This window comes from Myxocyprinus asiaticus, chromosome 5, assembly GCF_019703515.2.
Source record: "Myxocyprinus asiaticus isolate MX2 ecotype Aquarium Trade chromosome 5, UBuf_Myxa_2, whole genome shotgun sequence".
In the NCBI taxonomy this organism is placed as follows: domain Eukaryota; kingdom Metazoa; phylum Chordata; class Actinopteri; order Cypriniformes; family Catostomidae; genus Myxocyprinus; species Myxocyprinus asiaticus.
The window spans coordinates 41,000,590-41,024,120 of record NC_059348.1 but is presented as its reverse complement, the minus strand read 5'-3'; the positions used below and the strand labels follow the sequence as shown (position 1 = coordinate 41,024,120).

The window sequence follows — 23,531 nt, the reverse complement described above, 5'->3', positions numbered from 1 at the left end:
AGGCTATTGCATCTTTTTTTAAATGGGTACAATTTTATTGCCATTATTTTTTATTTTATTCTTTTTGAAAAATGTTTATATCAGTTGATGCAAATTAAAGGCAATATGAGTCATAAATGTTTGTCATTTACTTTGCTGTCCTCCCCCTTCCCAACATTTTTACACATGCAATAGCTTTAATGCCTTTTGCTCATTCTCTTTGATGCTAGTTAGGCTATTCCTAGAGTTTCAAGTACACAAGCATAACAAGTAACCTGGTTTTATCTGGCTCACTTCAAAATGGAATTGAAAAAAGATTAAATGTGATAAAAAAAAAAATCTAAATTTTTATGATTGAGCCTCTCATGTGGCACAACAGAAAGGATGTCCAAAATAAATGAGATCTAATTAAAGTTTATTTTTTCGAATGTATTATTTAAAAGAAAAACTAGAACTTGAGAGACACTTTGAAAAAAAAAATGAGGAAGCGGAACATGCCTTTACAAATAACACATTAATTCACTGTATAATTAGATGGCTGTATTGTGCTCCCTTCTTTATTAGTGGAGTTTTATCAAAAAACTAAGACAAAAGAGATTGTATAATTCTACAAATCACGTGAAATCCTTCAGAGCTCGTTCAATACTTTGGATTTATGAAAATGATTTAAAGTCCAAGCAGTTTAATACCACATTCATTTCTAACAGTTCAAGGAATAGTTCACCCAAAAATGAAAAATCTGTAATTTACTCACCCTTGTGTTCTTTTAAACCATATTACTTTCTTATGGGAAGCACAAAAGGATATGTTAAATAGAATGTTAGTTTCAGTCACCATTCACTTTCATTAGTTATTTTTTCCTTAAGATGAAAATGAATGGTGACTGAGACTAACATTCTGTTTAACATTCCATTTGTGTTCCATGGAGTGAGTAAATGACAATATTCATTTTTGGGTGAACTATCCCTTCAATAAGACGTCATTTATAATGTTAAAATAGGTTATTCTGACAGTATGTAACTGAATACAGAATGTTATGATTTTTAATGCACAGATTTCTCCTCGCTATAACTAAAAGTTTACAGACTATATGGCGCACAGTTTTACAAAAAACTATAGCCTTTATTGTTAAATGCTGAGCACATTTGCAGTTGAGTAGGAAGGTTTTCAAATAAAATGTTTATTCACAATGAAGTAGCAAGATTAAAGAAATGCATCCATTAAAAACTAACTTTAAATGCAGAATGTTTAGGAAAAATAATTGGAGGGAAAAAGTATTTTGTAAACTTTATAACGTTAATTAGTTTGAGAGGGAAGTTGTTACACAGGGCCACATGGATCGCCTATGGATTAAAACACTAAAAATGCTTACTCTTTAGTAAGTGGTCCAAACAACTAAAACTATAGTATTTAATGAAGAACTGACCAAAGTTTCTGGAAAAATAACCTGTTTGAGCATTATGTCAGTTCTAAGAAGCAGCAATTAAAGCTCTAGAAGATTTGACTATTACAACAAAAACATAAGAAGTGGAGAAACAGCCAGTGTTTACAACTCACCTAACAGCGCAAGAACAATATTTGGTAGTGAATGTAGTCAAGTAGTTTGTAATCAACAAAAATACATTTTAGAACATCTGCATTTTTAATACTGCCTTTGTAACAGATCGAATTTAGCCTGCTTTTTAACATAGTAGTGGAAAAGGAATTGCATGAAACTGTAGTAATTTTATACTGTGCCTCAAAAAGAGTCTTTTGCATTTTCTCCAACCCCTGAAGATTATAGAAGTCACAGCAGGTTAACAGACAAACTACACGAGTACAAACAAGCTTTTCACTATATTATCAGTCAATAACATTGAGCTCTATGTCCAGTGTATTACTGTCCTTTGCAGCAAACCAATCTCGCACCTGTTGGTAGCTCATTTTTGACTTTCGGCAAAGACTATCAAGGTCCTTCTCTTGCAGTAGACCTGTCTGTCGATAATACAGCTCCAGAGGACCGATGTCTGTAGAATCTGTTGCTGACTTCTGCGTCTTTGGTATACTGTTCCCTTGTGACTTGCGTTTTTTGCTTCCTTCACTTCCTGGGGTTCCACTGGAGCCACTGCCATCACTTTGCAATACAATCTCTGCAAGAACTTGGTCTCGTGCATTAGCGTGCACCCAGCGCACATGACCATTTTTTACAGCATAGCGCGTGTCCCCAAACCACTGGATAATATCAGCACGAGGCAAAGATGTTACTTCCACTAGCTCCGTGTACACCTCACTCTTTGGCCACGGGCAGCGCTGGAAGTATTCCTTTAGGATTGCCAACTGCTCCTTTGTTTTCCTTTGTCGCCCAGCAGCTGTTAATACTGAAGGTGAAGAGTGGTCGGAAAGGTGTGGGGAGTTGGCCAAGGTGTTTGTTTTGACAGAGCGTGCAGATTTCAATGACTGTGGCTTGGCTGAGTGTTTTTTTGATGGGGTGATGCATGGAGAGGAGGAAGTGGGTGCAACTGGTGCACAATGTCCTTCACTGTCCAGTTCACTTCCAACGTCATCATTAATCTGAATCTCACCTAAACATTTTTCCTCATCCAATCCTGATGCTCCGTCTTCAAATGCCTCAAGAGTGTTAGACAGGAAATTCTGGAAAAATTCAGTGTCTTTTGACTGATTTTTTCGTGCACCTTTCGCACGAGCATTTTTCCTGCCTTGGCCATCAGTGTTCTGCATAGTTTTCAGTTTTTTAGTGGTGAGAGAAAGAGGTTGAATCTCCTCAGTCTGAGATAATAAATTGGACATAGATTCATTTTTTTCTCCTTCAGTAGCAGGCATGGGTGTTGAGGCTGATAACCCCCTACCATTTCGTAGCTGGTACCGACTGTCACTAAACCATTTTCGAATATCATTACGAGTTAGTCCCGTCTCCTCTTGAAGGCGTTGGAGCTCTGTCTCATCAGGCCAATTCTCCTGCAGAAAACTCTTACGCAAAGCAGCTAACTGGGCTTTGGACTTTTTGTAGCGGCTATGCCGAGGCTGCTCAGATCCAACAGGAGACTCCGTAGAAGTAGGTGATGTAGCTGCTTGAGGCATTTCTGCCATTTCTACTGGATGGCGGTAGTAGTACGAGTCCTGAGGCGGGGGGAGAGATGATCGGAAACGTGAAGCAGCTGGAGAGAGCTTTGCTGGTTCTTTACTTTCATTTTTATGTCTTTTGTGAGGCAAATGTGTGTGCCCTAGGCCTTCTACGTTATCTTCATGCTTCCTCTCTGCTTCCATTAAATCATCAAATCCATTTTTCCTCTTGGTCTTGCTCTCCTTTTGTTCCATCTCACTTATATGCACAGGCCTGGCCAGTTTGAGCCGTGTCTCTTCTATGTCCTCCGATGCCCAACTGATTCCATACTTGATGCGCTGCACCATGAACCAGACTTTGATTTTATCCAGTGGAAGAGCACAGATGCGGGCCAGGGTGCTGACCTCTTGAGATGTTGGGTAGGGAAAGACGTTGAAGGCCTGCACCAGTTCAGGAATAGTATCAAGCTCACGTGTTTGATCTGACTGGGTCCACACTAGCTTCAGTCCTTCAGATACCAGAGGAAGACATACTACAGAGTTATGATTAGTGCTGAAGCTTACTGAAGCACTGCTGTTGCTCTCTCGCTGCCTGCTCACATGTTCCTTTCCAGTGGAGTTGCGGCGGTGGGGTGACTTTTGCCGTAAGTTTCCATCTTGTCTCTTTGACGGCACCCCTTTTGGAGAGATAACCTTCAAGTCATGGTCACTGTTCGTTGCCATCAGAGATGTCACAACTCTATTACTGCAGAGACTGTAAGGACAACAAACATAATTGAGACAAACATCCCCATAAAAGTACGTTTTGCATAAAAAAAAAAATATTGGGCATTTTCATGTTTTTTCTAAGTGTATCTGTGTACAACAGTTGAAGTTGGAAGTTTATTGACCAGGTAAAATGGGTCAAAATATGATAGAGAGGGGGGCCAATGGGAAATGGCAGGAGTCGAATTTGAACTCCTGTTGCCGCATAAGTGCCAACGCACAACATATTGGAGCATGTGCGATACATGCCAGGCCACCTCTCTGACAATTTTTTGCCTTTTGAATAGTGTTTTATTATCCTGCTCGTTGTTTGTCAGCTGGATTTGCGAAGAGCAAAGAGGTTGGAATGCTGGGGGGTGGTGAGCTGTTGCTGTTTGTTGGCCGCTTGGATGGTGTTGTGGGGAGGGGGGTTAATGGGTGGGGTTCTGGTCAGTCTTTGGTTGATCAAATCTAAAATAGAATTTATTCAGATCATAAGCAATCTGTGGTGGAATTAACCCCAGGAATCGATGGTGTTATTCTTGGCTATCACAAAATGGACCAGAGACTCACAGTTAATGTTACTTTCTAAGGAGTGCATTCAACTCTCTGAAAGTCATTATACTGCTACTTTACAGCCAAATCAACAGTCTAGCCATTGACTTTCCTCTCAAGTTGAAAGAAGGACAGATGTCACCCCTACCCCCTGCCTTTTCTCTTCCACACATTAGCCTTTTATTAAAGCCTGTCATATACTCTACACCAGTGCACACCCAACCCCCACTATGGCAAACTTGGGCAAAAGAGGGAGCATGCCCTTCACAGTCCCTTTCCAGTGCACATAATGGTCCACTTCCCCCGTTTGTCTAAGCCTGTAGTCCGGTTAAACTTCCAACAGATGGCGAAGAGACAGTAGGAGCCCATCTCTGTTAAATCAAGATGACAAATGTTAGTGCAATTCGTCAAGCTGATTTGCTTGTCAGTTTCGCATTTTGCATACACAGCAGTCTGCAAAGCACATATTGGTCTTAAAGTACTCTTAAAATTACTAATGCCTAAATGCAGTGATGGGCAGTAGCTTCACTACAAATAGTGAAGCTATTAGCTTAACTACATTTCTGAGTAGCGAGGTGATAGCTTCGCTAGTTTTTAAATCAAGCAGCTTTTCAGTAGGGAAGCTATATTTTTGACTAGGCAGCAGCGTAGCGTTGAGAAAAGCTACACCAATACATAATGCCTTGTACCCGGTGTTTACTATCGCCAGTTTTAAATAAAAACTAAAGATGTCCAATCACAAATTAATCGCTCATCTGGGTCGGTTCTTTAAAATGAACTGGTCACGTGATGGGAAAGCAGTTTGAATCGGTTTGCGATTCAGTCTGAATGCCTCAAAGCTTGCGCGCATGCTGCTGAATCATTTGTGCACGCTCTCATTTGCCAATAAGCTCACGGAGAATTTTATAACACAGAAAATAAAGATAACGCTGGTTGCAATAGATCTACAATCAATGGAAATGAACCCTGCAAATGCGTACTATCGTTTACCAGTGATGAAGAAGGTCTTTATAAAGTTCAACACGTTTGCAGCTTGTAAACGACTTCTGCAGGTAAATACATTTTCCAACCAAAAGAGTATCAAAACACGTATTAGCCTAAACGAAAACACATAAGTACCATGCATTACCATGTTTTTTGGACATGTACCATTACCTGGATGCACTGTTAATACAATGGTAGGCTATATGAATATGGTAATCATATAATGAAGTACAATGGTATTTTTTTAATTACCGTGAAGCACCATGGAAATACAATAGTATAAGAATATGGTAATCATATATCAATTTACCATGGTAATAACATGGTATTCTTTGAAGTACTTTGAAGCACCATGCAAATACGGAATGGTACATAAATATGGTAATTGTATATCAAAGTACCATGGTATTACCATCTGATACCATCAGATATCACATTGTTATTGCCCAGATGTGCTCTCTAGCTGCTGTATTTCTGTATTGTATAGATGAATATATAGATGAATAGTATACTATATGTACGCAGAGTTTTTATATAGGAATGTGCAAATGAAATTGTTTAAATGGGTATGGGTTTGTAGAGGTAGTAGTCTAAATCTGAAAAATAAAATGTAAAAATAGTGATTTTTCATATTGAATGTGTTTCTAGAGGTAGTAGTATAAATATGAAAAATAACATTTAGAAAAAGTGACTTTAAATGTTGAACACATGGGTTTGTATAAGTAGCATGTCTAAATATGAATTTACATGTGCACATACCGGTACGTATTGCACTAAACTGTAGTATACTGTATCAGACTTTGATAAACATCATGTGAATAAGTCTTTTAGATGCTTTGTCTATGACGGTATGCTCCTTGCATCTGCAGTTGAAAAAAAAAAAATGAAGTAGCTTAAATGTTGCAAGCTACTTTTGGCGTGTAGCTTGTAGTGTAACTTGCTACTTTCTCTGAAGTGTAGCTTTTAGCTCAACTACTTTTTCTGTTGAGTAGTTTATAGCTTAGCTTGCTACATTTTTTGAGTAGCTTGCCCAACACTGCCTAAATGGCTACTAGACTTGCTTAAGTATTTTATTTTCAGAACTAATCACAAAATTGAGCCCATTTACATGCACACCAATATGCTGATTACTCCAAAAATCAGCGTATTTAAAAAACTGACAAAGAAATCCGCATTTACATGACATTTTAAATAATCCCATTATTCTATGTTTTTGATGCAAATCCACGTCTCCACGTGACAGTGAATCAGAGAGAGAGTCTCCATTATACCATTCTTAATCGGCAAGTGTGTCATACCTCCAACTGAAGAGAGCGAGGTCTCAGCAAAACAGTGTGCATTTGTGGCCCCCTCGGCCAAAATCGAGTGGTTTTGAGTCTGCTAGTGACACTGGCTTTGCTTGAGAGGCACCCTAGGAGTCCCCACTGAACTGTAAACATTAGAAATAAATATTGCCAATAGTCTATTTAGTTGGTGAAACAGGCCTACGTGAGCACACTGTTTGCCAATATAAGCAATTTAGGCCTACCACTACATGCAATAAGCTGGCCAGTCATCTACAAAATAAGTTGGAGGCGAACTTGATGGGATAAATTCCTGACCGTGTGTGGTGACCTCATGTATCAGATGATGACTTAGAATGACTCGACTGAGCGTAAAGTCCCTTGAAGTCTGGGTAGCCATTTCATCATACCAACAGTGGTAATGTAGGTACTATTTACAGTACATATTACAAATAAATGTAATTACAATAGCTACAACAGTAATAATGTGTGTAATTACAAAGTGTTCCAGACCAAACATTAGGCTACAAAATAACAAAAACTCCATAGCGCTTAACAAACTTGGCTAGACTTTTTGCAAAATTGCGTCAATGCCACGATGTTTGTCCATGGCCTCCTATAATCAGCTTATCTGGAGAACTTTTGACGAAGGTCGAAGGATGTGTGAGATCACAACTGTACATCCCACAAAAAAACAACACTAAGCATGTGTGAGGGGTCTATCATCACATGAATGCTTAAATAAACAAAGGTTTATCCATAACAATTTCCATAACCATGCAACAGCGTTTACATTAGCTTTTATTTGCTTTTTTTGTGGCGCATGAACTGCACAGGCGCACTCACTCGGACACGCATCAGTAACACATATAAACAAACTCCGGGTGTTAAATGGCCACACTATTGTCCCATTAAAACGTACATTTTCCAGTGAATCTTCTTCAAACTCAGTGCTTAAAATAATGTTAACAAGCGATACGAAGCAAAACAACATTGCCTGACCTCTTATGTTGCCAATAACGAGCTTCGGAAAGGAAGCATTAACTCAGTTTCGGCTCGAGCCTCGAATTAATTTTTGGACCGCTTTTAAAAACTTTACGGTTTTAAACTGTATATCAGTCCACGTGGAACATTTCAAACAACTCACCGCTATAATTTCCCACAAGGTTGTGTGTGGATACGCCACTTCAGCTGCTACGTGTTGTCCGTTGTCGCTTTTGTTCTGGAAATCCCGAAGTGTTTTTCGCCTGTCCGGTCAGACGTAGAGAGAGAGGATCAGGAAACTCCCGGACCAGCCCCCTCTTTCTCATGCAATGACGGTGCCGTGGCTGTGTAGGTCCAATCCGGGAAGGAGAGGGATGGGAGGAGGAGCACCGTTGAAACTCAACCGTGAATGCACTTCCCATCTAGAATGTGATTACCATGTGCATTGTACCACATGGTAAGTTGTAGGAGTCTCCAGGTAAGAATGCAAATATTTTTCTTTGAGTAAAAGTAAAAACACGTGAGAGATGGATCTCGGAGTGATCTAGTTAAAGGCATATTCCAGGGTCAATAAAAGTTAAAGGAACAGTTCACCCAAAAATGAAAATTCTCTCATTTACTCACCCACATGCCATACCAGATGTGTCTGACTTTCTTTCTTCTGCTGAACACAAACGAAGAGTTTTAGAAGAATATATCCACTCTGTTGGTTCAAGTGAATGGTGGCCACCAGAATGTGAAAGTGAAAGTGTAGATTTGCAGTTGAAAAAGGACTTAAATATTGATCTGTTTCTCACCCACGCCATCATATCGCATCAGAAGATATGGATTTAACCATTGGAGTCTTGTGGATTACTTTTATACTGCCTTTTGGGCCTTCAAAGTTCTGACCTCCATTCACTTGCAATGTGAGGACCAACAGAGCTGAAATATACTCCTAAAAATTCTACATAAAAAATTTAGTAATCAGCTGGTCATGTTATCCTAACATGGCTGCTCCCATGAGGGCGGCCCACCCCATGTAGAATAAAAGAGCTTTTATAAGGTGACATGATTGAGCTCTTCATCTCACATGAGTAGTCATGATTTCATACATTTATTTCAATATTACTATTGATTTCTTTAGATGTAAAACTTTTCAAATGAGGAAAAAGTTACTGAGTGCAACTTTAAGTCCTTTTTTACAAGAAACCTCGACTTTCACATTCTTTATTGGCATTTTGGAGCATCAATATTTTGGTCACCATTTACTGGCATTGTGTGGACCTACAGAGCTGAGATTTTCTTTTGAAAATCTTAATTTGTGTTCTGCAGAAGTCATACACCACTGGAATGGTATGAGATAATGAGAGGATTTTCATTTTTGGGTAACTGTTCCAATATACTCAGTCGACAGCATTTGCGGCATAATGTTGATTACCACAAAAAATAATTTTCACTTGTCCCTCCTTTTCTTAAAAAAAAAAAATAAAAAAGAGAAAAAATTCTGGGTAACAGTGAGGCACTTAGAATGGAAGTGAATGGGGCCAATCTGTAAATGTTAAAATACTCACCGTTTCAAGACGTAAACAATATGCATGTTATCATGATTCTAGTGTGATAAAAAATGCTTACAAAATTTTTCTGTGTAAAGTTATCCAATTTTACAACTTTGTTGCCATGACGATGTAATGAGAGGATTTTCAGAAAACGGAATGGGTTTTATCAACATAAATGTGCTCGTTAAGTTTGCAGCAACTACCCTGATACTCTTCCAACTGCATATATTTTGGTAGCATAGTAGATATTTTCAAAATTGTAAAGACTGACATTTACATGGCATACCTTTATTGACAAATGCTTAAAATTACAGAATACATGAACTGTACTTATGTTAAATCATACTATAGCCTTGTTCCTTGAACCGCTTAAAAATCCTCATCCAAATTTGCAATATAGCCTGTCTTTTTAATTACTGCATATCAAGTATGACAAGATTACAAAAAAAGAGAGACAAAAATCTTCCTTAGGCATCGTCTCTGCACTGAGGCATGTCAGAATTTGCCACTTGCAAGACTCAGCACGAAGTGAGGCATTCTGATGAATGAGGGAGTGATTATGGATAGCCAGGACATATAGGGTACCTGGGAAAGGATGAACTTCAGAGAGCTGTAGTCTCCTACACTGCGGCCTGGAAAGACAAGGAGTGTGTCAAAGACAAGTTGTAAAGGTTTTCATTTTGTAATGTTAAGGAACATCTACATTTATAGATCCACAAAATGCTTAAACATCTATCACTGTACCATCCACATCTTTTAATCTGTTGCGTCGAACCAGGTCACAAGTCATCAACACTTTCCCATTCATTGACATCAGATTTTTATCTGTTTATCAACATGAAACAGAAAATGACCCATCAGCAAACAGAGCATCCAAACAATTTATTTTCATTTATTTGGAATACATTTTCACCAATTCTCACAAAAACTACTTTATTTATTACCATGTTAACATAACTTAATCACTCAATCTTAAATATTCCTGGTTCAATAAAATTTAAGGACAGTTGACAGCATTTGTGGCATAATGTTGGTTATCACAAATTTATTTTGACTCGTCCCTCCCTTACTTTAAAATAAAGCAAAAATGTATGGTGCTTACAATGGAAGTGGAAGAAACTTTTATTTTAACTCGTCCCTCCTTTTCTACAATGGAATATTTTTTTGATTTTCTCCCCAATTTAGCATGCCCAATTCCCAATGCGCTCTAAGTCCTTGTGGTGGCGTAGTGACTCGCCTCAATCCGGGTGGCAGAGGACGAATCCCAGTTGCCTCCGCTTCTGAATCAGTCAATCCGCGCATCTTATCACATGGCTTGTTGAGCGCATTACTGCAGAGACCTAGCGTGTGTGGAGGCTCACACTATTCTCTGCGGCAACCACGCTCAACTCACCATGCGCCACGTGCCCCACCAAGAGCGAGAACCACATTATAGCAACTATGAGGAGGTTAACCCAATGTGACTCTACCCACCCTAGCAACAGGGCCAATTGGTTGCTTAGGAAGCCTAACTGGAGTCACTCAGCATGCCTGGATTCGAACTTGCGACTCAGGTGTGGTAGTCAGCGTCTTTACTTGCTGAGCTACCCAGGCCCTCCACATTTTTGTGGTAATCATCATTATGCCACAAATGCTGTCGATTTGAGCTTAGCTTGTATTAAACCTGGAATATTTATTTAAGAAATCCTACCTTTTGGCCAGCTCAGCTATGCATCTCCCACTAAGCTCCGTTGTCTCACCATTCTCGAAAATGTCCTTGAACTAAGAAAGACACATACTGTATTTATCAGGATGTATTTTGATATATTACAATCATATCTGCTTTTCATGCACTTGGTAAATGAAGGCTGAGACAAATAAGAATGGCCTGAGATACAAACTGAGAAATTACCTCAGTCTGAACTGCCCCTGGCCAAAGACTTATAGAAGCTACACCTCTCTTGTTCAGCTCTACTGCTCTATCTGCAGCCATTCTGTCACACTGAAGAACGCCCCCCAAAGAAGTTGAAGCATCTATTTTATGCTTTGAGAATAAAGAACAAGTACTCTTCAAACAGCAAATGGAACATTTATTGTAACAGAAGGTGTGGATTTTTGATTTTTTTTTAAATTTTATTAATTTACATAAGCAGTACAGAAAGGTTTGGATCCACTGTTTGTCATATATTGAATAGTACAGCAAATATAGAAATATAGAATTTACTGGTGTCACCAGTATAGCCTGTATCAAATACATACCTCCCACTCTCTAGTTATCCGTATTAACCATTGAAATACCAATATCAGTGATGTTTTGTGCATTGACTCACTGCAGCCTTAGCTACATTAAAAAGATAGCAGAGACCACCCATGGACGATATGAATACAATCAAGCCTTTGCCCTGAGCCACCATCAATCTTGCAGCATATACTGAGCAGAAATAGTGACCCCTAAAAACACAGTGATAATGACTTCAGATATGGCTAAATTATATTTGTGTCTTATCCATTGTTTATTTTTTTAGTAAAAAAAAAAAAAGTTATAAGCAACTGGTCTTGTTTAAAACAATTAATCTGTGAATCCCCAACCATTTAAACCTACTCAAAGGGCAGTTTCATGAGACTCGTTATATTTCAAATAACCATCACTATTAACACCAAACATCTGCTGGTGTTAATAGATGCGCAACTGCCAGTGTAAATGAAATGAGGATTTTTGTCAAGCTTGTGTCTGCTACACCATTTTATGACTATACAGTGCAGTCATAACTTTAAACCGGCAGTTGCACATCAGTTCTTATCTAAAGGTGAACAACATCAAACAAGTCTCGTCACATCGCTGGTTTCCACCCACATATTTGTATGTGAATTTTGGGATATCACATAAAAATTGTGGCAATGTTTTTCGCTGTCTCCTTCTGCATATCGCGCCACCTTTCATCATATCGCGGCTCTGTTTCGCAGCCAGCCCACCAAGAAAAGTCCTGGTTCTCCCGATGGCCAGTCTGCCTCTGCTTTCGGGCCTCCAATCTCTCCCCGGGCCCCAGTGTGGCTGCACACTCTGCACTGCCTGTAATTGCACCACTGATCATCAATCATTGCATTGCATCTGAAATGTTGCTCTGATTATTCTGAAAAACCAGAGCTAAAGCCTTTCATCAAAATGGCTAATATTTAGGCTTGGGAATGATGCCTGATTATCGATCTATATCAGCATTTTTTCCAGATATAAATAGGAACACTAGAAAATGTGAAGTTCGTCAGAGTTATGTCTGCGCTCTCTAAACCTCAAGTAATTCATTACATTTATTAAAAGGGCCACAGTGGCTTCAACTTCCATTTTCCTTTCTATTATGCGCCAATTTCACTTCTGGGGAAAGTGTTTTTGTGATATTCCGATTTTGCTCATACATTAAATTTGTAACTTGAATGGAAACATATCCACTGTGGTGAGGTGTGGTCAGGTGTCATCATAACTGACAATACCTCTTTAATAACTGTCAAATTTGTCCAGATTTATTCGAGAGGTTTATTCACATCTATTTATTCTTCCATCAATATTTAAATGACTTGTTCACCACTAAATCTGTACACTACCTGAGTCCTTTGTTGTTGATAGTATCCCAAATACCTGGATCCACTTCCCAGAACTTCTTTTCCATGTTGTCAAAAATAGCCTACGCACACAGAGAAAAACACAACACAATAGTGAATGTTATGAAACAATCAAGAGAGAGACTAAAATGTTTAAAAAAAAACAAAAAAAACACATAATTAAATATGCAAAAATAAATATAATACATCAATAAAAAAGAACTGCCACATGTTTGGTACTTTCGTAAACTGCAACTGACCTGTACACCAGCATAAGCATTGTTAACCAAGATGTCAAGCCTTCCATTTTGCTCGCGCAAGAGTCACAGGCCACTGGCAGACATTTGCCACCTCTCTCTGTCACCTGTGATCAAGACAATGAAAGGAGTATGTAACATAGACATACAATTCTTAAGACACAAGTTTTTTCAAATATTTGTTATCTAGTGATCAGAATCTAAGTGCAAATATCACTTTTTAAATATTCTGTATATTTATTAAATATATATTATATATTAATAATATATGATTCTGTATTATTATTATTATTAAAGAATAGGTCACCCAAAAATGAAAATTCTCATCATTTATTCACCTTATTGCCATCCTAGATGTGTATGACTTTCTTTCTTCTGCTGAACACAAAGATTTTTAGAGGAATATTTCAGCTCTGTTAGTCCATACAATGCAAGTGAATGGTGACCAGAACAGAAAAATCACAAAGTCAGCATAAAGTAATCCATATGACTCCAGTGGTTAAATCCATGTCTTCAGAAGCAAAATTATAGGTGTGGGTGAGAAACAGATAAATATTTCACATTTCACGTTGTTCTTTTGTTTTTTGGCGATTTGCAATCTTTGTGCATATTGCCACTTACTGGTCAGGGCTGATCAAAGATGGAGATTTATAGTAAAAAAGGACTTAAATATTTATCTGTTTCTCACCCACACCTATTGCATTGCCTCTGAAGACATGGATTTAACCAATGGATTCTTATGTATTACTTTTATGCTGACTTTATGTGCTTTTTTTTTTTTAACCTTAGAAACCTAAAAATCTTAATTTGTGTTCTGCAGAAGAAAGAAATTCACACATCTGGGCTGGCATGAGGGTGAGTAAATTATGAGACATTTTTTATTTTTGAAGTGAACTATCCCTTTAACTGTTGAAGAAACAAGTGGTCCGCTCCAAATATCAGCAGCTGCCTGCTTTAGAGTTAATTCCTGTCGACCAGTGATGTACACAGTGGCGCCAGCCTCAGATAACTGAAGGGCAATGCCTCTTCCAATTACTCTGGAAGCACCAGTCACCACACAAACCCATCCAGACAGTGCCATGTGACAAACACACAGAGAATCATCTAATGTCAGTATCTAAAGCCCGCCACCCTCTGGTCACATGTATGCATTGCACCCCTCTGCCTCGGCACATTTAATTCACCTGGAACGAAAGTTATGCAACAGTGATGCAGCATTCTCTTAAAAAAAATTACACAAATTCACCGAAAAGTCGCGCATATGCAAACATAAACTATAATATGCCACATCTTCAGCTGGTCTGTAACGCGCTGTGATGGATGCAAGCTGTATCCTAGCTGTAGGAGCCTAGTATGTATGGAGGACGAGGACTGCCGTTATTAAAAATAAATAAATATATAAATACATTTGCAAATAATTGTAAAAAATGAAAAGTGTTTATATAAATACATTAATAAATGTTAAAATCTGACATAAATTACATAAGCATTTATACTTTTTTCCTTATGTATAATTTTATTAATTGATTTACACAAATTATTTTCCACATTTATTTATTCGCTTATTTATTTCTACATTTATTTATTTTAATATATATTTATTTCTACATTTCTTTTTCCGTATGGTAATGAGGGGGGCATGCTTTATCCCTGAGGCACAGCAGTAGAACTCAGAGTGCTCCAGAGTGGAGCTTGGAGGCCACAGTGACATTTTGTGGTTGACAAAATTAAATACAATTGAAACATAGTCACAGATGGGTGTGGGCATGCATTAAGAGATTGTAAAATGTACCAGGCTGTGAGTTGAGCGAGTTGAACGGGAAATGAATATCTGTATTGAATGACTTGGAGGTCTTAAATTAAAATCTTATATCACTACTGTTTAACAAAATGTATATCTCTGTACAGACTCTATAAAAATTCCTGCAGGGATTTCTCAACTGACCGGGACTCTGCTGAGAATTTTGGCCGACAATCTGAACAAAAACTGCGACTGTAACAAATCTGATAACAGACACTTTTTACACTTTTTATTCTTTGTGATCATAGGTCAACATTTGAAATATTTTCATAAAAAAAAAAAATTCATAGAGAAATACAGTGGCTCCAGTATTTTGACACTTAAGCCACACTGTATAGATGTACACTGGTGGCCAAAAGTTTGAAATAATGTACAGATTTTGCTCTTATGGAAAGAAATTGGTACTTTCATTACCATTGGTACTTTTCAGTTGAAAGTGGCATTCAACTGATCACAATGTATAGTCAGAACATTAATAATGTGAAAAATTACTATTACAATTTGAAAAAATTAAACTACTTCAAAGAGTTCTTATAAAAAAAATCCTCCACGTGCAGCAATGAGAGCTTTTCAGATCCTTGGCATTCTGTCAGTTTGTCCAGATACTCAGGTGACATTTCACCCCACGCTTCCTGTAGCACTTGCCATAGATGTGGCTGTCTTGCGGGGTACTTCTCACGCACCTTACAGTCTAGCAGATCCCACAAAAGCTCAATTTGGTTAAGATCCATAACACTCTTTTCCAATTATCTGTTGTCCAATGCCTGTTTCTTTGCCTACTCTAACCTTTTCTTTTTGGTTTTCTGTTTCAAAAGTGGCTTTTTCTTTGCAATTCTTCCCATAAGGCCTGCACCCCTGAGTCTTCTCTTTACTGTTGTACATAAAACTGGTGTTGAGCAGGTAGAATTCAATGAAGCTGTCAGCTGAGGACATGTGAGACGTCTATTTCTCAAATGAGAAACTTTAGTTGTACTTTAGAAGACTGTAGTGTACACCTTTGTATGAAATCTTCAGTTTTTTTGGCAATTTCAAATATTGTATAGCCTTCATTCCTCAAAACAATGATTGACTGATGAGTTTCTAGAGAAAGCTGTTTCTTTTTTGCCATTTTTGACCTAATATTGACCTTAAGACATGCCAGTCTATTGCACGCTGTGGCAACTCAAAAACAAACACAAAGACAATGTTAAGCTTCATTTAACGAACCAAATAGCTTTCAGCAATGTTTGATTTAATGGCTAGTGATTTTCTAGTACCAAATTAGCAATTTAGCATGATTACTCAATGATAAGGTGTTGGAGTGATGGCTGCTGGAAATGGGGCCTGTCTAGAATTGATCGAAAATGACTTTTTTCAAATAGTGATGGTGCTGTTTTTTACATCAGTAATGTCCTGACTACACTTTGTGATCAGTTGAATGCCACTTAGGTGAATTAAAGTACCAGTTTCCTTCCGAAACAGCAAAATCTGTACATTATTCCAAATTTCCAATTTAATATCTAATTGTATTAGATAACAGCATATCAAAATGAAAGATAGACCAATTATACTTTTAAGCAAAAATTTCACAAAAAACAATATGTTCAAAATGAGGACAAAAAGTACTTGGACACTTAGTGGAACATGTCCATAGTTAATGTGATGAACTGCACCTGTGGTTACTCTGCTAGGAAATTAAGGTGAACAAGACAATACAGACTTCCTAAATTCACTAAAACTTGGGACCAGTTGGTTAAAAGTAAATGGGAAAAAAAGAAAAATGGTAAGAAAAGTGAAATTAGTTCTGAAAAAAGTTCTAGCATTATATGTTTGCAGATGCCACTTGGTTTGATATTTTGTTATCTACTTTCGTACATTTCTAAGTGTGGCTTAAGTGTCCAAATACTTTTTGGAGACACATTTAGTAAACTGACACCATGTTGCTTGTGATATAGGCTTTATGTACATCTGTCATCTGCCAAATCTGGTCTTTTTTGTAAAGTATTTAAGGTGTTTGCAAACAGACAGAATCCATGCTGATCCAAACAGATTTATTATATTACAAATGGTTGAAAATTTCTATCATACACTAGTGTGATTTACCATGCAGTCTTAGACATTCTCCAGAAGATTATTGACCTACAGGAGATGGAAGTTAATGCATACACTGAGAAAGACAGCACAAAGATTGCAAGTGTGTTCCAACATTCTGCTTTTTAACTTGAAAGCCTTCTTTAAATTTTTAGTTTACTGTATATACATTTCGTTCTTTAACCATCAACAGGGCTGGAAAAGTGCCAGAAGGATGCAGAAAAAGATCTAGTGGAAATTAAGAATTTTTTTTCAAGAAATGTTAAAATTTTAGAACGTGCAGGAACATGTGATGGAGCAATACCTCAATGGCATTGAATTTTAATCCAGTTGCTTAATTCTTGACCCTAGCAACTTAAAGGGACAGTTCACCCAAAAATGAAAATTGTCATCATTTACTCAAGTGAATGGGGCCAATTTTGTTAATGTTAAAATACTCACATTTGCAAAAGTATAGCCACAAGACACAAACAATATGTGCGTAAACATGATTTTAATGTGATAAAATTGCTTGCTAACCTTTTCTGTGTAAAGTTACAGCCAATTTTACAACTTCATTGCCTTGACCATGTAATGTCAACAAACTCTAAAACGACCGCTCAAATTGGACAACTTTACAGCTCAAATAATACATGAGTTTTAACAGAAGAATTAATGTAAGTGCTTTTATGAAAATGTAAGCTTCACATTTCTGCCTTTAATCCCTACAAATATTGGCCACATTCACTTCCTTTGTAAGTGCCTCATAACCTCGATTTTTGCTTTTTAAAAAGAAAAGGAGGGACAAATTGAAATTTTTTTTTTTTTTTTTTGTGGTAATAAACATTATGCCACAAATGCTATCGATTGAGCTTAACTTGTATTGAACCCGAGAAAGTCCTTTTAAGTATGATTTTGGAACACGAAAGGAGATGTTAGGCAGAATGTTAGGGACTGAAAGACTCAGTCACCATTCACTGTCATTGTATGGAATAAAAGGATGCAATCAAAGAGAAAGGTGACTGAAGCAGTCAAACCCTGGAAGAAATGGAAGAAAGTCATTCAGGTTTAAAATGACATGAGGGTGAGTAAATGATGACAGAATTTCCATCCCATTAAAGTAATTTTTATTTTTTCTGATGTAGGATCAACGATAGCTCAGGCTTTGAAAAGCAATAAGGCAGAATCATCTCCTCTCACTGGTATGTATATATGACAAAGTCAGGCTTACATAGATTTTTCAACTTTTGATTTATATGATCTCATATGCTTAAATTTCTATCAAATCGTAGGTTTATATGATTTACGTGAACTTAGTCCAACTGCGTTAAACTGTATCAGCAATAAATTTGTATGTAAATGATGATGTATCAATGTTACAGCATACTTTACAGTGAGTTGTGCACATGCTGTCTATCAATTTGCATCTAATCTACAGAATTAAAGAAATACTTGGAAGACAAGATCAAACAACCAGGGTGAGTTTAATGAGAATGAGAGCAATACAGCTTTTAGAATTGCATGAGGAGTACATTTTCTGATTGAGGATAATTGTGTCACTGCAGCATTGCAATATGATCTGATAGAGTTGAATTCATATAAAAGACTATAAAAGAATGGATTTTTTATTTATTTATTTTTTATTACAGATTGTTGCATTGCAAATTGAAGCAACGGAACGGTTGGAATATGTATCTGATAAATATAAGACACAAGCACAGATTGATAGTGAGTGTTCATTCTTTGATGTTCACAAAATATACAGTTGTTTCAGCACCAGTGTAACGGGTAAGGATGGGCAAGGAGGAGGCGGGAACCGGCTGAGCAGTCAATATAACTTTAATGACAAAAGAACTGAAACATAAAAAACACACTGACGTGCGTGCACACACACAGCGGCCGTGTGTGTCTCTCTCTCTCGAACTGATGTCCCCGGCTCCTCTTTATCCCTCTCCCGGCTGATTGGGCTAATTCAGCGCCGGGCGTCCATTGTTACGGCCCGACCACGCCCCCCTCCTCGTCACAATCTGATTTTTTTTTTTTATATCTTTAATAGTGTATTTTGATATCTGCTATATAATAGTGTCACCTTGAGCAGCATTTGTTGTATGAGAGGTGCTACACAAAGTTTATTTTATTTAAAAAATGAATATTATAACAGTCTATGTCTGTTTTGTGTTGTCATCTTTCTCTCAGTGCTGAAAATCATGGCCCTCCAGTCTGATGTAACCTGGATAAGGAAAATGCTTAAAACTGTGACCTACCAGGCTGAGATCCAGAAAACTGTATTGTGAAAATACTCTTACCTTTGAAGAGCTTAAAACAGTGCATTTCTTAATATTCCTTTTATCTAATAAATACATTAAGTGTCACACACAGAGAGATTGTAACCATTCAGGGTTGGATCATTGTTATAATACCACTGATTTCTGACAGAGCTTCAAAAGAAACTGAGCGACAAGGAGCAGATTAAAAAACAAAAGTGCTGGCAGCTACAAACAGTGATGTCAGTCAACTTAATGATTGTGAATGTTTTGTACAGTACAATCATCTTTTAGTTTTGAGAGGCTCGTTCATAGAACATGAGCAGAACCCAGTGTAACTGGATACTCAATTTTAAACATATTTTTCAAAAGTACTATTCATTTCTTTGGGGATAAAACCAGTTTAATGAGAAAAAATGATGTAAAGTGCACTTTAAAAAAAAGTTATATGAGAGCTAAACGTCAATTGAATGGGAATCTTAACTGTTCAAAAAAATGCTTTATTTGCAGAGAAAGAGATTACTGTTCTCAAGAAAGTGTCAATGCTGAAAATACAAATAGACAAAGCTCAAAAGAGGGCAAAGCAGAAAATTAAAGGTTCTACTCACCTTTTTCTCATCTATTTCATCAGTACCTGAGAGCAATTTTATCAACTGTGCTTTGTCACTGAGACTCCATGGATTCATTTTCAGTCTCTAGGGTGTTCTGAGTCATAGTCAATGTTTTTGTATCTAAATTATTCATTTAAACAATGCAATTTTCGTCTCTGTTTCAGATCTTGAAGAACAACTAAAAATGAATAATGGGGCACTGAATGACGCAACTAAAGAATTGAAAGAGAAGGATGCCAAAATAGCATCACAAAGTAAGTGGACAAGCACTGAAAAATACATTTGTCCAATTTGCCAATAATTAATTTGCCCAATTAGAAAACTGTCTGGTTGGATAACACATGCATTTGTGATCAATCAGAACTTCAGATCTTTGCTGTATAATTCTTTAACCTGATTTCCCTGCAGTAATGAAGATCAACAATCTCACTGACGAGGTGAGCATCATGAAACAGCAAGTCCAAGAAAACGAAGCACTAGTAAATGCCAGAATAGCAAGTGAGGTTTGTTCCATGCATCTGAACCATCCATCCATCCATCCATCCATATATACATACATACAAACATACATACAAAATGCTGAACAAAACTAAATGCCATTGTTCTTTCTAGAACTTGAAGACAACTTGAAGTTCGAATCCAGGGTGTGCTGAGTGACTCCATCCAGGTCTCCTAAGCAACCAAATTGGCCCGTTTGCTAGGGAGGGTAGAGTCACATGGGGTAACCTTCTTGTGGTCGCGATTAGGGGTTCTTGCTCTCAATGGGGTGCGTGGTAAGTTGTGCGTGGGTCGCAGGGAGTAGCATTAGCCTCCTATGCTGTGAGTCTCTGCGGTGTCATGCACAGTGAGCCACGTGATAAAATGCATGGATTGGCGTCTCAGAAACTGAGACTGAGGCAACTGAGACTCGTCCTCTGCCACCCGGATTGAGGTGAGTAACCGCGCCACCACGAGGACCTACAAAGTAGTGGGAATTGGGCATTCCAGATTGGGAGAAAAAAAGGGGATAAAAAAAAAGAAGAGAGAATTCAGCACATAGAAGGCTTAACTCATAACATCAGGACAGTTGTGTAAACAGGATATTTGCTGGCTGTGTGTTACAGAAATACAGGCTGAATATGACGATACAGTTTCTAAACTGAGCAATACCATCCTTCAGAAAGGTGAGTAAGACGCTGGTTTGTAACTGAATTTATGATGCCTTTCAACAACAACAAAATCATGTCAATTCATTTTTATTTGTATGCCGCTTTTCACAATACACTTTGATCAAAGTGGCTTTACCAAAAATATATTGACGATATATTGTCGAGTATTTTTTCTATTTAATGGTTTTTTTTTAATCATTAAAAGTCTAATTGATGAAGTGGAGGCCCTGGACATGTAAATTACAACAGGAGGCTCAGATAGCGAAGGTGCATGTCTATTGATTCTGACACTGAGTCGTGACTGATAGTACCATCGTGGGTCATTTGTAACGGAGCTGTATACAGGAGCTGATATTATGTGTTTGTGACACTTTTAGACTTAAAAACAAATTCGAACAAATACAGTTGTTTTATAAAAAAAATTAAAAAAAAACATATTGACAAGGGCACATAAATCTGCAGGGGCCATGTGGGAGTAAGGCTTTCCATAACATAACTTTTATGAATGCAACCAAAAATATCTCAAATAGAAAAAAAAAAAAAAAAATCTAATTCAGAAATAACATTTTCATTCCCCTATCAACAGTTGACTGTTATGGTGCTCACAATATCTAAAACAAAAAAATGTTAGTGACATTCACTAATTTGCTTTTTTCTTTATTTATCATAAAGCCACATACAAATAAGAATAATACAATCAAAAGAGTTTAATCCAAGGGCGAAAACAATGCAAGTAGTAAACGATCAACTAGTATAAGTTTCTTTATGCTTTTGTCCATTTCTGTTTATCTGCTTCTCAGCATTAATGGACAAATTAGAAGAAAATAAACAAGAACTGGAGGAGGCAGAGCAAAAATTTAAAGCCGAGGGATCAGTTTCAACCAAAAGTTAGTGCAGCACCATTTTGCAGAAAAACAATTTGTGAAGAGAGAAAATTGCTCACTTTCACATTGGTTTGTTATAGCTCTAGACGTATTTAACTTGCTAACTGAGATATGGAAAGTACAAGAGGATCCAAATGAAGAGAATTTAGCAAGGATTCGCCATGAGTTTAAACTTATCCATATGTACTCTTAATTTGGGTGAGTAATTGTACTCAGAGTTGCAAAACTCTGGCGAGCAGGGACTTGAACTGAGTGAGTTAAATTTCCATTTGACTGACATAACACTAAATAACCTGTGTACATGACAGTAAAACCTTGTTTCAAGTCGATCAGGGTCAACCAACAGAGAAATGACATTAGTTACAAAGTTTGCAGTACTTATGTTAGTTTGTTCAAGTAATGTTGTGTGATTAAATGATCTGTTATCTGTTTCTTGTGAATCTGTACAGCCTTGAATATGATTTATATAAAGGAATCAATGGCCAGACTAAAACAAAGCACAAGAGAAAATGCAAGAGGAATATACTAAAGAAAGCAATGGTATGACACATCGTAAATGTATTAATATTTTGCCTCTAAATCTGAAGAATGCTGGTTATTGAATGGAGTAAACGTACAAAGGCCAAACACATGATTTTTTTGTTTGTTTGTCAGGTCTAAATAAGGAAATAGAAGACAAGGAAAATTAGATTATGGTGTTGAAGGGTAACTGTGAACAGTCAGCTGAGCTAAGTAGCATTGCTTAAAGCTAAAGCTGTACTTTTTTTCTCAGTTTTTCAAAGCTGTACTTTTTTTGAGACAGTTAACTGTCTCAGTTAAATATGCAGAGACTACTATAACAAAGAAATATCTTGGTTGAAAGAGTGTGAACACTTTGTGGCACTAAACACTGCTGTTTGTTTGAACATCAAGACCAGCCTGACACAGCAACATTGGCTCAACCAATGGTGTGAGTTTGGGGTGGGACTATCTGTTTGACCAACCCATAGAAAAAAGGGGGGTGTTCTGAAAACCTGTTTGAAAACAGTCATTATTGTATACCATTTGATTTTGAAAGTGTCATCAAGTGTATTATAATTTAAGACCTCAAGTCCCCCATTCTCTTTTATATTACAAATGACCTCCTTTTTTAAATAATGTGGCTTTTTTTCTCCAAATGAAGTCATAAAGTATCTTGTCTAAATCCTTAATCACCTTAGGAGGCACATCTAATGACAAGGAAATATACACAGATCTAGATATTCCTTCCATCTTTGACAACAATACCCTATCAAATATTGATATACACTATATTGCCAAAAGTATTCGCTCATCTGCCTTTAGACGCATATGAACTTAAGTGACATCCCATTCTTAATCCATAGGGTTTAATATGACGTCAACCCACACTTTGCAGCTATAACAGCTTCAACTCTTCTGGGAAGGATTTCCACAAGGTTTAGGAGTGTGTTTATGGGAATTTTTGACCATTCTTCCAGAAGCGCATTTGTGAGGTCAGACACTGATGTTGGACGAGAAGGCCTGGCTCGCAGTCTTCGCTCTAATTCATCCCAAAGGTGCTCTATCGGGTTGAGGTCAGGACTCTGTGCAGGCCAGTCAAGTTCTTCCACACCAAACTCGCTCATCCATGTCTTTATGGACCTTGCTTTGTGCACTGGTGCGCAGTCATGTTGGAACAGGAAGAGGCCATCCCCAAACTGTTCCCACAAAGTTGGGAGCATGGAATTGTCCAAAATCTCTTGGTATGCTGAAGCATTCAGAGTTCCTTTCACTGGAACTAAGGGGCCAAGCTCAGCTCCTGAAAAACAACCCCACAC

The 23,531-nt window shown here is 37.5% G+C and overlaps 2 protein-coding genes, 1 long non-coding RNA gene and 1 pseudogene across 6 annotated transcripts in view; 2 read left to right on the top strand and 2 right to left on the bottom strand.

The window, feature by feature from the left end:
• Window positions 1-2: 2 nt before the first annotated feature.
• Window positions 3-7,907, bottom strand: LOC127440631 (zinc fingers and homeoboxes protein 1-like). Of its 3 annotated transcripts, XM_051697350.1 has the most exons (3): window positions 7,753-7,906; window positions 6,621-6,751; window positions 3-3,784 (listed from the first exon to the last, which is right to left on the bottom strand). In XM_051697350.1, the coding sequence occupies exon 3, from the start codon at window positions 3,760-3,762 to the stop codon at window positions 1,822-1,824; it is 1,941 nt and encodes a 646-aa protein (XP_051553310.1). In that variant the 5' UTR covers window positions 3,763-3,784; window positions 6,621-6,751; window positions 7,753-7,906; the 3' UTR covers window positions 3-1,821. The 3 variants fall into 3 exon arrangements, with proteins under 3 accessions (XP_051553310.1, XP_051553311.1, XP_051553308.1); XM_051697351.1 differs by lacking the exon at window positions 6,621-6,751 and having other exon boundaries at window positions 7,753-7,887; XM_051697348.1 differs by lacking the exon at window positions 6,621-6,751 and having other exon boundaries at window positions 5-3,793; window positions 7,753-7,907.
• Window positions 7,908-7,937: 30 nt separating this feature from the next.
• On the top strand, window positions 7,938-20,072 carry LOC127440664 (uncharacterized). Its single transcript, XR_007897172.1, has 5 exons — window positions 7,938-8,067; window positions 17,953-18,009; window positions 18,246-18,285; window positions 18,457-18,535; window positions 19,004-20,072. It is a non-coding gene; the product is annotated as an uncharacterized LOC127440664 (long non-coding RNA).
• Window positions 9,623-14,038, bottom strand: LOC127440656 (dehydrogenase/reductase SDR family member 1-like; annotated as a pseudogene).
• A 706-nt stretch (window positions 20,073-20,778) lies between the features above and the next one.
• LOC127440625 (apoptotic chromatin condensation inducer in the nucleus-like) overlaps window positions 20,779-23,531 on the top strand; it is a 51,831-nt gene continuing 49,078 nt past the window's right edge. Inside the window, exon 1 of one of the 2 annotated variants that reach the window (XM_051697337.1) lies at window positions 20,779-20,845. The gene's annotated coding sequence lies outside the window, so the exon portion shown is untranslated. The remainder of the gene's footprint in view (window positions 20,846-23,531) is intronic. The other variant, XM_051697335.1, reaches the window with a different exon arrangement.